This window comes from Carassius gibelio, chromosome B4, assembly GCF_023724105.1.
Source record: "Carassius gibelio isolate Cgi1373 ecotype wild population from Czech Republic chromosome B4, carGib1.2-hapl.c, whole genome shotgun sequence".
NCBI lineage: Eukaryota > Metazoa > Chordata > Actinopteri > Cypriniformes > Cyprinidae > Carassius > Carassius gibelio.
This window is the reverse complement of record NC_068399.1, coordinates 7,445,160-7,459,448: the sequence shown is the minus strand read 5'-3', so window position 1 is coordinate 7,459,448 and position 14,289 is coordinate 7,445,160. Positions and strand designations below refer to the sequence as shown.

General features: G+C 38.9%; 1 protein-coding gene across 2 annotated transcripts in view; it reads left to right on the top strand.

The window, feature by feature from the left end:
- LOC127955948 (zinc finger protein OZF) overlaps positions 1-14,289 on the top strand; it is a 313,902-nt gene that overhangs the window by 5,957 nt on the left and 293,656 nt on the right. The window contains exon 2 of one of the 2 annotated variants that reach the window (XM_052553636.1): positions 8,336-10,099. The exons of the other annotated variant lie outside the window; for it this stretch is intronic. Coding sequence (XP_052409596.1) covers positions 8,336-9,654 — 1,319 coding nt within the window. The 3' untranslated portion in view covers positions 9,655-10,099. The remainder of the gene's footprint in view (positions 1-8,335; positions 10,100-14,289) is intronic. 2 annotated transcript variants of the gene reach the window in all.

The following is a 14,289-nucleotide window of genomic DNA, read 5'->3' as shown; positions in this document are numbered from 1 at the left end:
TGAAAGGCCATCAGTATGTGTTGAACCGGCGTTCACATCCGTGTTTTGCATTTATGCCACTGACTGGAAGGAGCAGAATCATGTGGCTACACACGCGGTAGTATGCTTTTAACCCTTTAGAACCTAAAGCTAAAATAAAAACGGGAAGAAATTGTACTGGTTTTTATTTAGAAAAAACCTGAAAACTCATGATCGAAAGAATCTAATGGCTCAATCGTGAAAAAGGAACTATAATACATATATACAAGTCTTTTTGAGACACTGGATTGCACAGTTTTCACTCGGGAGACATTTGTTGTACTCCAGTTCTCCAGGCATTTTTGGATCCTTCAATCCAGTCCTATAAATGAAGTCGTGGCCTAATGGTTAGAGGGTTGGACTCCCAATCGAACGGTTGTGGGTTCTAGTCTCGGGCCGGAAGGAATTGTGGGTGGGGGGAGTGCATGTACAGTTCTCTCTCCACCTTCAATACCACGACTTAGGTGCCCTTGAGCAAGGCATCGAACCACCAACTGCTCCCCGGGCGCCGCAGCATAAATGGCTGCCCACTGCTCCGGGTGTGTGCTCACAGTGTGTGTGTGTGTGTTCACTGCTCTGTGTGTGTGCATTTTCGGATGGGTTAAATGCAGAGCACAAATTCTGAGTATGGGTCACCATACTTGGCTTAATGTCACTTCACACTTAAATGTGGTGCTATCTGAAGCAGTTCCTGTCTAACTGCAAGCATAGTCCCACATCACATTCCTGGCACTTCCATGGGGTGTGCTCCTTTTTCATCATATGCAACTCTGTGAAAGGTCTTGAGTATCACTCACAGGAACAGGCAGATGATCGCATCTCTCTCAGCCGGCCATCCAGGAGAAAACCTGTGAGCTGAGCAGCTAGCAGCTCCTGAAAGTTTTGCCGTGTCATGAGCTTATCATGGTAGATGGCATACAGCTCTTTGTATAAAATGAAGCTGTTGGTCACTGCAATGTCCAGGAAGTGCTGGAAAATGGTCACATATGACTTGTTTTATGGGGCACCGACTTTGTTCTGAGCATCTTGTTGGAAGTGTCAAGTCCCCCCCATGTACTTATTGTACAGCTACAGCTGCGACCACGGCCCCAGCCCCTCTGAGATGGTGTTGTGTTCGATGTAGATGGCCCATTTGCTTCTTCATAGATAACTGGAGTAAACCAAACTGAAAAAAAGTGTTACAAACTTACTATATATGTACATAAAAATTATTTTCATTATGAAGCAATTTATTAGTAAGAGAAAATTTGTAAAAATAATATATAAATATATAACAATATAATAAAAAAATAACTATAATAATAATAAAATAAAATTATAAAAATAAAGCCTGTAGTTACTTACATTTGCATACACACAATCACACACCCATACATGCACCTAAACACACACACATGCAAATATACAGGTATAGACATAAATGCATGCATACACAGTCACGCAAGCGCGTACACACATTTGCATACACAACATAGACTGTATAAGATACACACATGCACACAAACACAAACAGATACACATGCACACAGATACACACAAACAGATATACACAAACACAGATATACACATTCACACATTAGCAGTAGCACACACAAACATATGCACACATGCTTGGACTTAGACAAACATACATATACACAAACACGCACACATTCGCATACACACACACACACACACACCTTTACTTACTTACACACACACCGAGAGAGAGAGATGTCCATGCACTTACATACACACAGAAAACTATGTATGCATGCAAACGCACCCATACACATAACGCTAACGTTACATGAGCAAATACGAACGCATGCATGCACAAACGCACTTACACGTGTGTGCAACGCACATGTAAGTGTGTGAAACAGTGTTTTTTTGAACAGAAACACAGAGTCTGACTATTTTAATCATTTCTCATCGATTCATCAGAAAGAAACAAATAAATAAGCTTCACTTACCAATCCACGACTGGATCAAAACCAGCAGCATATACTTCCTCAACGTCTGAATACAGACTCTGGGTCCGATGAATCATGTTCAGCCTTTTCCCAGGTGTCATCAGAGATCAAATCAATCGCCTCCTCTCGTGTAAAACCTTTTTTCGCCATGTTTTTGTTCGTTTTTGTTTATATTTCACACTCTCAAACTTTCAAACCTGCTGTGCTCCGTATCTCCCGCTTCAACTCCGCCCTTCCCCCTCTCCCCGAAAGCTGCTGTGATTTGCTGCTGGAAAGCATGCAGTTACCGTATTAAATTGTATATTGTCTTAAAGCGCAAGTTGTGTTCTATCAGACGCAATTCGATTTTTTTTCATAGTGCAAACGGTTACTGATTTATGAAAACATTAATACCGCATGGTAAATTGTGTCGGCGCCGACACGTTCGGTTTTAAAGGTTTAAGGGGGAAGTATTAACAGGATTAAAAAACTGAAATAACCGACATGGGAAAATTACGTCGGCTAGAGGTTCTGAATTTCTGTTTCGATTTACTTTTCGATTAATCGTCCAGCTCTACCTCCAATCCAGATAGGGGTGATCACAGCTAGAGGTCGACTGATTTATTGGTTTTGCCGATTAATCGGCACCGATAGTTGATTGCTGGAACAATTGGTTATCGGCAAAAATCCATGCCGATAGTTTTCCGCGTTTCGTACCTTGCTGGATCGGCTGATAGTTTCCCGGGTTGCGTCTGTTGCTGGAGCAGCTGAGATGGTTCTGTTTATTTTTGTTTTCTTTGTTTGCAAACAGTATTCTGGTCACTTTATAAGGTCACGGTTGGAACACTGATGCAGATGGACTATTCTGATGATGCTTTTCATACTTTTCTGGACCTTGACAGTGTAACTTATTTGGCAATCTATGGGACAGTCATAAGCCTCCCGGTTTTCATCCAAAATATCTTAAATTGTGTTCCAAAGACGAACGTAGCAAATAACAAATAACAAAACAATAAAACAGATACGGAAAACCTTGCAAATAAGTTCAAACATTCATTCAATATCTAATATTTCCTGAATATTATGAAATTCGAGAAGGCCGCCCCCTGGTGACTTCATAATTTGCAAATTAGATGAATATATTTACAGCCAACATAAACTTTCGATCATGCCCAACAGTTTTCTAATTTACAGTAGATCATTATCTTTAAGCCCTTTCAGGCCACAAGCTTTTGCAATATTGATGTATAAATACAGCATTCTTTCCAAAAAACCCTAGCACCTAAATGAAAATTTTCATTTTGGGGTGGAGTATCCCTTTATACACTTGTCTTATCCCTTTAAACCATTGTCTTATGAATATTGCATCACTGTATAAAGGTCTATTTTTTGCATGCACTCACAATGAAAAAATTAAATAAAGAACTCAAATGGCAGAAAGTAATAGCCCATTACACACTGCGATTCTGGCAAATACACGGGTAATGTGTCCCGGCAATGTTCCCAGGTCGCTAGATTTTGCACTTTCACACTGACTGATTACCCGGAATATGTGCGACCCGTAAAGGTCCCATAACGACACTCCCATAAGTGACATCAGGGTGTGACATGTAATGTACGAGTCGAAAACTTTAGGCACGTTATGCTTTCAATGAAGCTACGAATCTATCCCAGCGTCAGCATTGATAATGAGGAACTAACTGATCTCTGCTTCATTACAGTTTGCAAATGTTTTTCAGTCACGAACATTGATCTGAACACCGGAATCAATCCAGGGACACGTTTGCTTTCACACAGAAGGCGGCAATGTTCCGGCAATTTGCCGAGTCCGACGTGCAGTGTGAAAGGGCCTTAAGTGTATGAAGGAATTCCTTGTATGTACACGTGTACTGAAGATTATATATATTTAACATAATATAGTAATATTTAGTATTTTCACATCTAGGTGGAAAAAAATATAATTGTACTACTGTCTGTTCAAAATAAATGAAAAGAAACCAAACATAGAAGATTCGCTTTTTTGTTGCCGTTGTTGTTTTGTTTTTACTTGTTGAACACTGTGACAAGATTGAGGTGAGAGCGAGCACGTGGCTGCAGCAATGTCGCGTGTGGCACGTGTGCTTCGCCTGTCTACGGTCTTCACCGTGAAACCCATTTTTTATAATTCTGTTTACATGTTTATACATATACATATAAATATAAATATAAAACGGTTTTTTTTTTTTTTTGGAGCAACTTGTATGGTGCCCTACTGCGTACTCTGTGTGGGACCCCAGGACTGGACATAGACATGAATACCTTGTCTATAGTCCTGGATAGGGCTGAACGATATATCATTATCGTATCTAGATCTAGATATGAACTTTCAAGATATTAATACAGGGAGTGCAGAATTATTAGGCAAGTTGTATTTTTGAGGAATAATTTTATTATTGAACAACAACCATGTTCTCAATGATTCCAAAAACTCATTAATATCAAAGCTGAATATTTTTGGAAGTAGTTTTTAGTTTGTTTTTAGTTGTAGCTATTTTAGGAGGATATCTGTGTGTGCAGGTGACTTTTACTGTGCATAATTATTAGGCAACTTAACAAAAAAACAAATATATACCCATTTCAATTATTTATTTTCAGCAGTGAAACCAATATAACATCTCAACATTCACAAATATACATTTCTGACATTCAAAAACAAAACAAAAACAAATCAGTGACCAATATAGCCACCTTTCTTTGCAAGGACACTCAAAAGCCTGCCATCCATGGATTCTGTCAGTGTTTTGATCTGTTCACCATCAACATTGTGTGCAGCAGCAACCACAGCCTCCCAGACACTGTTCAGAGAGGTGTACTGTTTTCCCTCCTTGTAAATCTCACATTTCATGATGGACCACAGGTTCTCTATGGGGTTCAGATCAGGTGAACAAGGAGGCCAAGTCATTAGTTTTTCTTCTTTTAGACCCTTTCTTGCCAGCCACGCTGTGGAGTACTTGGGCACGTGTGATGGAGCATTGTCCTGCATGAAAATCATGTTTTTCTTGAAGGATGCAGACTTCTTCCTGTACCACTGCTTGAAGAAGGTGTCTTCCAGAAACTGGCAGTTGGACTGGGAGTTGAGCTTGACTCCATCCTCAACCCGAAAAGGCCCCACAAGCTCATCTTTGATGATAGCAGCCCAAACCAGTACTCCACCTCCACCTTGCTGGCGTCTGAGTCGGACTGGAGCTCTCTGCCCTTTACCGATCCAGCCACGGGCCCATCAAGACTCACTCTCATTTCATCAGTCCATAAAACCTTAGAAAAATCAGTCTTGAGATATTTCTTTGCCCAGTCTTGACGTTTCAGCATGTGTGTCTTGTTCAGTGGTGGTAATTTTTCAGCCTTTCTTACCTTGGCCATGTCTCTGAGTATTGCACACCTTGTGCTTTTGGGCACTCCAGTGATGTTGCAGCTCTGAAATATGGCAAAACTGGTGGCAAGTGGCATCTTGGCAGCTGTACGCTTGACTTTTCTCAGTTCACGGGCAGTTATTTTGTGCCTTGGTTTTTCCACACGCTTCTTGCGACCCTGTTGGCTATTTTGAATGAAACGCTTGATTGTTTGATGATCACGCTTCAGAAGCTTGGCAATTTTAAGAGTGCTGCATCCCTCTGCAAGATATCTCACTATTTTTGACTTTTCGGAGCCTGTCAAGTCCTTCTTTTGACCCATTTTGCCAAAGGAAAAGAAGTTGCCTAATAATTATGCACACCTGATATAGGGTGTTGATGTCATTAAACCACACCCCTTCTCATTACTGAGATGCACATCACCTAATATGCTTAATTGGTAGTAGGCTTTCGAGCCTATACAGCTTGGAGTAAGACAACATGCATAAAGAGGATGATGTGGTCAAAATACTCATTTGCCTAATAATTCTGCACACAGTGTATAGTAAAAACCAACGATATAGATTTCCCCTCTCCGCGCTCGCCCTGCATACAACTCTGGCAGTCACAACAAACATAGTCCTGGATAGGGCTGAACGATATATCGTTATCGTATCTAGATCTAGATATGAACTTTCAAGATATTAATATAGTAAAAACCAACGATATAGATTTCCCCTCTCCGCGCTCGCCCTGCATACAACTCTGGCAGTCACAACAAACATCAGTTTTACGAGTGTCCTAGACTGCAACGCTAAAGCCAGCGCGCACACACTAGGGACGTGGAAACTATATTGTGAGAGGGGGGCGGCGTTCCATGGTGACGCGTCATTGCTTGTCACGTGACACACCGCAGCAGCAACAGCGCTGAATGATGATCTGCTTTTGTCATTTTTCATTTTTTATTCAGAATTTTCACAAATGTGTTAGCTATGGCATGAAATATCTGATATTCCGATTGTCAAATACATGCAAGTGGAAGTATATTGTTGTTTAAACCCCTTTATAACGATCGCGTTAGTTGAGTTGTATGCGCGAGGGGCACCACTGTTTGTGCCGCAGACGCAGTTCAGAGAATCGGATCTGTTGGATTTACAACCTCTATGTTTTCAACACGTGAATTCATCCATTTCTCCCGAAATACTTAAAAGTAAGTGGCTGGTGAACTGGGAATAGAATAGAGTAAACACTGAAGTTACTTACACAATGTGTATCTGATATGAATAAAACGTGTCGAATTATAATGGAAAGGATTATTATTACCTCTTCCATAGACATCAGTGTGTACTTTACAAACTCTAAATGTATAGTTTTTTTAGTACTAATGTGAATTTATTTGTTTGAAAACTAAAATAAACAGTAGGTTGAAAACACTGAAAAGTTGTGATATATGACAGCTCTCTGAGCGCGCCTGTCTCTGGACACCGCCCCCCCCCCAGGCCCCCCTGTTCCAACGTCTGTGCACACTGTACAGAGACAGCGGATAAATTAGAAAAAGAAAGAAATTAGCGTGGGAGATAATGCGGCCGGTGGCAGTGCAGAATCTGACTTGGTGCCAAAACATAAATCATCTTCCATAATTTGGAAGTATTTTGGATTCAGAAAAGACGATGTAAACCAGAGTGACGTATTGTGCAGGTCGTGCTTAGCAAAAGAACACGTAGTCATGTCATATATCGATATCGAGATATCTGGCATGAAAATCGAGATATGAAGTTTTGTCCATGTCGTTCGGCCCTATTCCTGGATATGTTGGCTCTCGCAGTATATTCATTCCACGATCAAAAATATTCATAATGCACACCCCTTCCCTCGGAAGAAATCGCAGCCCGGACCTCAAAGGGGCAGGGGCTCAAAAAAACCAACTCTCTGACAGCAGATGGCACTAAACTGCAGAAAATGCAGCCCCTTACCCTGGAATCCCATAAATAAAGCAGCTGTGCTACTTTCTAAAACTTATTTAAATAATTTTAAATACCCATTCAGATTTGTGTATTTGCTATGGTGTTTATCACAGAGCCAAATACTTAAATATTTAGACTAGGCTACTTATTTTCAATCTTTTTTTTCCATTTTAATCTGTACTACAACATGCCCTAGATATTGTTTGAAATGTTTTGAATCTTTATTTTTCATTGACACTTTACATTAGGGCTTCATTAGTTATTCATTAGTTAGCACAAACGACCAAAGAAAAATTAATCTGAACATTAATTAATCTTATTATTCCAATATTTAATATCACATTGGTAAAATTGAACGTTGCAACGGTTTCATTTAATGAGCTAACATGAACTAAGACTTTAACAAAGATGAATAACTTTGCAAATGTAGCAGTTGTTCATTGTGAATTTTAATGCATCAACTAATGTTAACTAATGAGGTCTTATTGTAAAGTGATACCTATGGGTCTTTATAGTTCTTTTGCACTTTATTTGTATTTAAATGTTCGATTATTTTTGTTATAAGAAAAAAGTTAGATAATCTTGTTATACTATATTATGACCATTTTTTTTTAATAAAAACTACATATCAATTCCATTATAAATCTGTATACCATGATAAAAGCATGAACAATTAATCAAAAGAGGAGCATTTGATACCAGTATATCCCTTTTATATATATAGATATATAGATAGGCCCTATCTGTGTAAATAAAATATATAAATATAAAAACAAAATTGATAAAGATCTGCCACCGCGGTAAAATGTTTATATTTCATATTGACCCCAAAGAACAACGATGCGTCAAAATCTGTGGAGGGTATTCAGAAAAATAACATTGTGTAAATTTTATGTTTACAGAGTTGTCCCCATTAAATCTGAAAAAAAAATAAAAAAAATAATAGTAAGTCAATTGTGTATTTACAGACACTAAACATTGAATGGATTCACTTTTATGTTGTTCTCAGCTTTTAACAAATAAACAAAAATCATTTTTTCTTTTATTTCAGAGTTCATTGAAGAGAAAGAGGAGAATGAAGAATCAAGTGAAGTTGAGGAGAAAAATCATATTAAAACTGGAGGAAAACCTTTGAGTTGCTCTCAAACCAAACAGAAAGAAATAAAGAAAAAAAGAGTCAAGAAATCGTTCACCTGCACTCCGTGTGGAAAGAGTTTCACACACAAAGCAAGTTATGGGCGTCACATGAGAATTCATACTGTAGAGAAATCTTTCACTTGTGATCAGTGCGGGAAGAGTTTCAAACGATCAGCAAACCTTAAGAGACACATGAAGATCCACGCTGGAGAGAAAGCGTACACATGTGATCAATGCGGTGAAATGTTTTTATGGGCTTCACTTCTTAAGAAACACTATGAATTTCATTCAAAGGAGAAACCACATTCATGTAATTTGTGTGGTAAGAGTTTTTGGAATCTACAAAGTTTGAAAGAACATAAAAAAATACATACTAGTGTGAGAGAGCACATGTGCTTTGAGTGTAAAAAGACTTTTCGTTCAGCGAGCAATTTAAAACAGCACGAGAGGATCCACACTGGAGAGAAACCTTATAAGTGTTCACACTGTGACCAGAGATTCAGTCGTTTACCATATCTGAAAACACATGAGAGGATCCACTCTGGAGAGAAACCTTATAAGTGTTCACACTGTGACAAGAGATTCAATTGTTTACCATATCTGAAAACACATGAGAGGATCCACACTGGAGAGAAACCATATAAGTGTTCACACTGTGACAAGAGATTCAGTGATTCATCCAGTCTGATAACACATGTGAGGATCCACACTGGAGAGAAACCGTATAAGTGTTCACACTGTGATAAGAGATTCAGTGATTCTTCATGTGTGAAATCACATGAAAGGATCCACACTGGAGAGAAACCTTATAAGTGTTCACACTGTGACAAGAGATTCAGTCATTCAGCAAATCTGAAAACACATGTGAGGATCCACACTGGAGAGAAACCTTATAAGTGTTCACAGTGTGACAAGAGATTTAATCAGATGCCAAGTCTGAAAACACATGAGAACATCCACAATGGAGAGAAACCTTATAAATGTTCACACTGTGACAAGAGATTCCTTGTTTCATCACATCTGAAAACACATGAGAGGATTCACACCGGAGAGAAACCTTATAAGTGTTCACACTGTGATAAGAGACATAGTGATTCATCAAGACTGAAATTACATGAGAGGATCCACACTGGAGAGAAACATTATAAGTGTTCACACTGTGACAAGAGTTATATAGATTCATCAAGACTGAAAAGACATGAGAGGATCCACACTGGAGAGAAACCGTATTAATGCACTGTATGTGGGAAGTGTTTCATTCAGTCATCTGTTATACACAGTTATACAAAAGACAATCACAGTAAGGTCCCGTACAAATGGAGACATGTTTAGCTGTATATGTAAATATTTTGTATGGTATATGTGTTTCGTCCAGGTGGATCCGGCATTTTGGGAGAGTGAAATCACTACTTTTCTTTTTAAACTGGGTCCCAGAGTGGCTGAATCTATAAACTACACCTTTGCGTTTTCGTGTGTAAAGCCAATACGTATATACGAACTGGACGCGGCTATAGCTAACGGTATCAAGCTAGTGCTCAAAGAGCAACAAAGTGCTCTCGATTCAGTTGTGGCTTCAACTGTACGAGAAGCAATAGACTTTGTACTGACTCTAGCACTCCGCGATCTACATTTGGAGATACAAACAACCAACAATTCTGTGAAAGACCTGAGAGGAGAGGTTGAAAAACTAGCTTACGCAACAGACACATGACAGGGTCGATTCCGTTCAAGCAGCTGCATGTGAGGATAGGAGAACGTTCACAAAGAAAGATTAAATTAAGAAATCAAGAATTAAGAAATCATTTATGATCAACTCACCGAAAAAATTACGGACATTGAGGATAGGAGCAGCTGAAATAACATATGACTGGTGGGGTTGCCAAAAGGGGCTGAGGGCTCAGATGCAGCGGGCTTCCTCAGAGCAAATATTTCCAAGTGCACCCCCTCACCGAAAGGCCGTGATATCATGATTGACCGGGCACATTGCATCACGGAAGAAAAAATTTAGTTTGGCAATGTACTCTCATCTTCTTTGTACTAAGATGGCATGACAGGTCAGCAATCCTGAAGGTGCTCGGCAGGCATATCCGGTGAAATATACGCATGAAATGTCACGCTACAATTTTTTCCTGACTTTAGTCCAGCCACAACTACCAAGAGAAAGAGCTTTAATCCAGTCTTGAAGAAGACGACAGCCCTCGGTCTCCAGCCCTCCTCCAGGTTACCTTCTGCAGAAAAATTCTATACTTTCCCAGTTTATGTAAAATGTTAAACTACCCAGAATAAAACTTGCCATGTTGCAGCATCCTATACTTTTGGGAGGATTGGGTGTACCCAATTTTTAATTATATTATTTGTCCTTTCAATTTAAGGCTCTTCGTATTTGGGCTGATCCTCAATCTAAAGCTTCAGGGAGAGAAATCGAAGCTTACAAGGTTAAACCACATAAGCTCAAGGATATTTTATTTGCAGGCACAGGAAATAAAAATGATAAACATAACTTTTGCCCCTGTTGTGGCCAATTCTATTAGGATCTGGAAAAAGGTGGTATGCCTGATGCGAGGACCTTTCAATTTTTTTAACAAGACTTATGGCAGAACTAAAATTTTTCATGTGGAAAACGGCCAATATGTCCAGCCTTCTTGGTCTGAATTGGGCATAAACACATGCAATGACTTATATGATGACCAAAGACTCTTAAGAACTAAGAGTGGTTTACCAGCATCATATTTAGTCTTTTTTCAGTTACTCTCTGCTCTCTGCTCTGCCTATTGAGTTCCCTGGGCATCCCCCATTTACTCTCATCCTATGTGGGATTTGATTGCACCATCCTCTGGTTGGCCATCTATTTCTTTAATATATAGTAAACTTAATGATCACACTACAAAGCCTAATTTCTATTAAACATATGTGGAATTGACAATAAAAAGATTTTGATGTATCGGTCGATTGGGAGAGGGTGTGGTCAAACCTAATCTTAACTTCTAAAAACTTGGTTCATCGTTAAATCCATTTCAAAGTCATCCATAGAGCATAAATTACTCCTTACAAAAGGTTTAAAATGAATCTTCAATCGACCTATAACTGCCATATCTGTAACAATGTATTTATCTGTAACACTGTATCATCAGGTTCTTTTCTTCACATGTTTTGGGAATGTCCAATTGTTGTCAATTTATGGACACGTGAATTCTGTTTTAATCCATTTTGCTGCTAATTGTTTACATGTCTAACCCATGTTCATGTTTTCTCGATAAGGATTACAACTGATCTTTAAGTTCATTAAAGAAAATGTTGTTTGCTGGTTTTACAGCTCCAAAGTAGACAATAATACAAAACTGGTTCACTCACGTGTACAAAAACATTTGGATTTACAGCCTACTTAAAATAGTTACTTGTGAATGTACAATGGCACAAATGAACAAGGCTAAATCCAGTACCATTGATGCATGGAAATGTTTGTCTACTGGGATTTCAGGTTATATAAAGGAATGATTTGAAGATTTTTTTCCCTTCTTTACTTTCAGATTGTAACAACATTGATGTGTCTGTTGCTTCCCCATCCGTTTATTATTTTTTTTAATGGATGTTGTTTTATTGACTCAAAAATAAAAAAATGTTGATCACAAAAAAAAAAAAAAAAACTGAAGTCATCAACCCATGTCACGACCCTAGTCAAACACGGCTACTTCATGTAACACCAGCAACAACAACAGAGGACTACATGTTTGTGTTCATGCTGCAGAAGCTACTGAGCCTATTAACTTGACTAAACTTACCAGTAGAGTTGTACAATATTAGATAAACCGTGTTACATTGCTGACAGAATACAGTGTTTTATAATGTAGAGATTGTAAAGTGTGTGTAGCACACTCACTGTCGAGTCGAGTGCCAGTGGATTAGAGATTTTCTCGCGCGAGACCCGACGCAACAGTGCAGCGCGTGGGACAAGACTTGATAAGCGAGTGCAGAGACGTGTGTGTGTGTGCGGGATGCGGTTAAATAAAATTATTCACGGGACTGGCGCAAAATAGGAATATCTAAACTTAAAATATCTAAATAAAATAAATATTCATCTATTGCACAAAAGCAACATTAACTAATATAAAATATATACAGTAGGTGGCCAGCCTGCGTTAACTGTAATTCAGTCGCGTGTTAAAATCATTCGCGAAACTACGACCAGGTGGCGCAAAGGGACGGATTGCGAAATGAATGTAATTGTAAAATTAGATAAAACAAGGAAGTAAAACAACAATAACATTATGATATAACATTGTAATATTTAAAAAAAACCTGCGGCCCGTCACGAATTCAAATGCGGCCCGCACCACATGCTTAAAAAAAAAAAAAAAACCTTTATCAAGTTTGTAAAATTTTATTGTTTACATCAATTAAAAAAAAATATGCTACTAGGGAAATATAAGCTATATCCTAATGTTTTTATGTGATTTTATTTTTTTTCTTAATATATTATTTTCAGACATGAGCACTGGCATAAGCATTTGACGAACACATACAAGCGCGCACTTTGGCAGAATTCAATTCAAATAGTCATCAACAGCCATCAAGTAAATTGCCTGTAAGGTAAAATTGCGCATCAGAATGGACACATTTGTTTTTTAAGCGAGAAAAAAAAAGAAATAAAAAAAGGCCAGCGAATGAACATGTACAAACTGTGAATAGTCGCAGTATCAGTATTGAAGGAGAAGTGCTGGATTTTCGGGGGGTTTTTTCACTTGAAGTTCAGACAAATAGAAACCCCATACACTACGTAGCAATCCTTAATTGAAGAAATGTGGCAAAACATCTCTAAAGAGAACCTCAAAAGTGCTTTCCATATTTGGATCAAAATAGGCTACATTTGTGAACGCACATTTTCTGAAATGTTTGCGCGTCAAGTCATGCAAGCCTGCATCTTAAAGCCTCTGTCAAACTTTCTGCATCCGCTATGGACCGCTAGGTAGGCGTGACGTAAAAGTCGTTATTGGAGAGTGTGTGCCGAGGCTCTGAGCAGACGACCGCGCGGACAGGTGCGCGTAGTCAGTAGGCTTTAAAAGCAAAATTGCACATGCAGGCAGTGTGAAGAAGCTCATTGCTACTCGAACCTGTGCAATCCATCAATAAAAAAATATTAAGACAGTCAGATGTTCAATAATTCTGGGCAATTGCAGAGCAGACCATCAGCCTGTGCATTCAGAAGTATAAATTGAAGAAGTCTGCGTCAGTGCTGGCCGTGTCTGCGTCCGGATTGCTCATGCGGAAAGTATAACACAGGCATTACAATCGCAACTTCTTTGTGCTGTTACTCCTTTCAAGGTGAATCTCACAAAATTTGGTCAGCTCCCGACAGCATCAGGTGTTTTATTTATGGGGAGTAGAATTGTTTATTTCAATGAATGTAATAGATTATATATCATAATAGTTAGGCTATAATATTACAAATCAGGTTGGTTTGTATTGCTAACGTAATATGTAAATTATATGCGTATAGACTTGCACTTAGACCATAGTGCGGCCCGCTGGAAAAAAAGGTTGAGAACCACTTATATAAAGGTTGCTGTCCCATTTTTTGTTCATTTTAACCCCTTACACACAGCTTATTTGTTAGTGATTGAAGCGGTTTTTAACGCTTCTAAGGACGAAAGAGCAGACAGAAGTGTTTATAAAGCTCCAGGGAGAGAATGATGAGCTCTTCACCCGCGTCTTGCTTAGCAGCTGTCACGGTTGCTAGGCGACATGATATGAGCAATGGGTAAGGGAGGGAACTGAAAGAAGGGTAGGCTGTCCAAATTCACAAACACCGACTTCCGGTTTTTGTGGTCGTCGGAGGACCCATCCTCCTTCAACCGGGTAGGAAGGATCCTA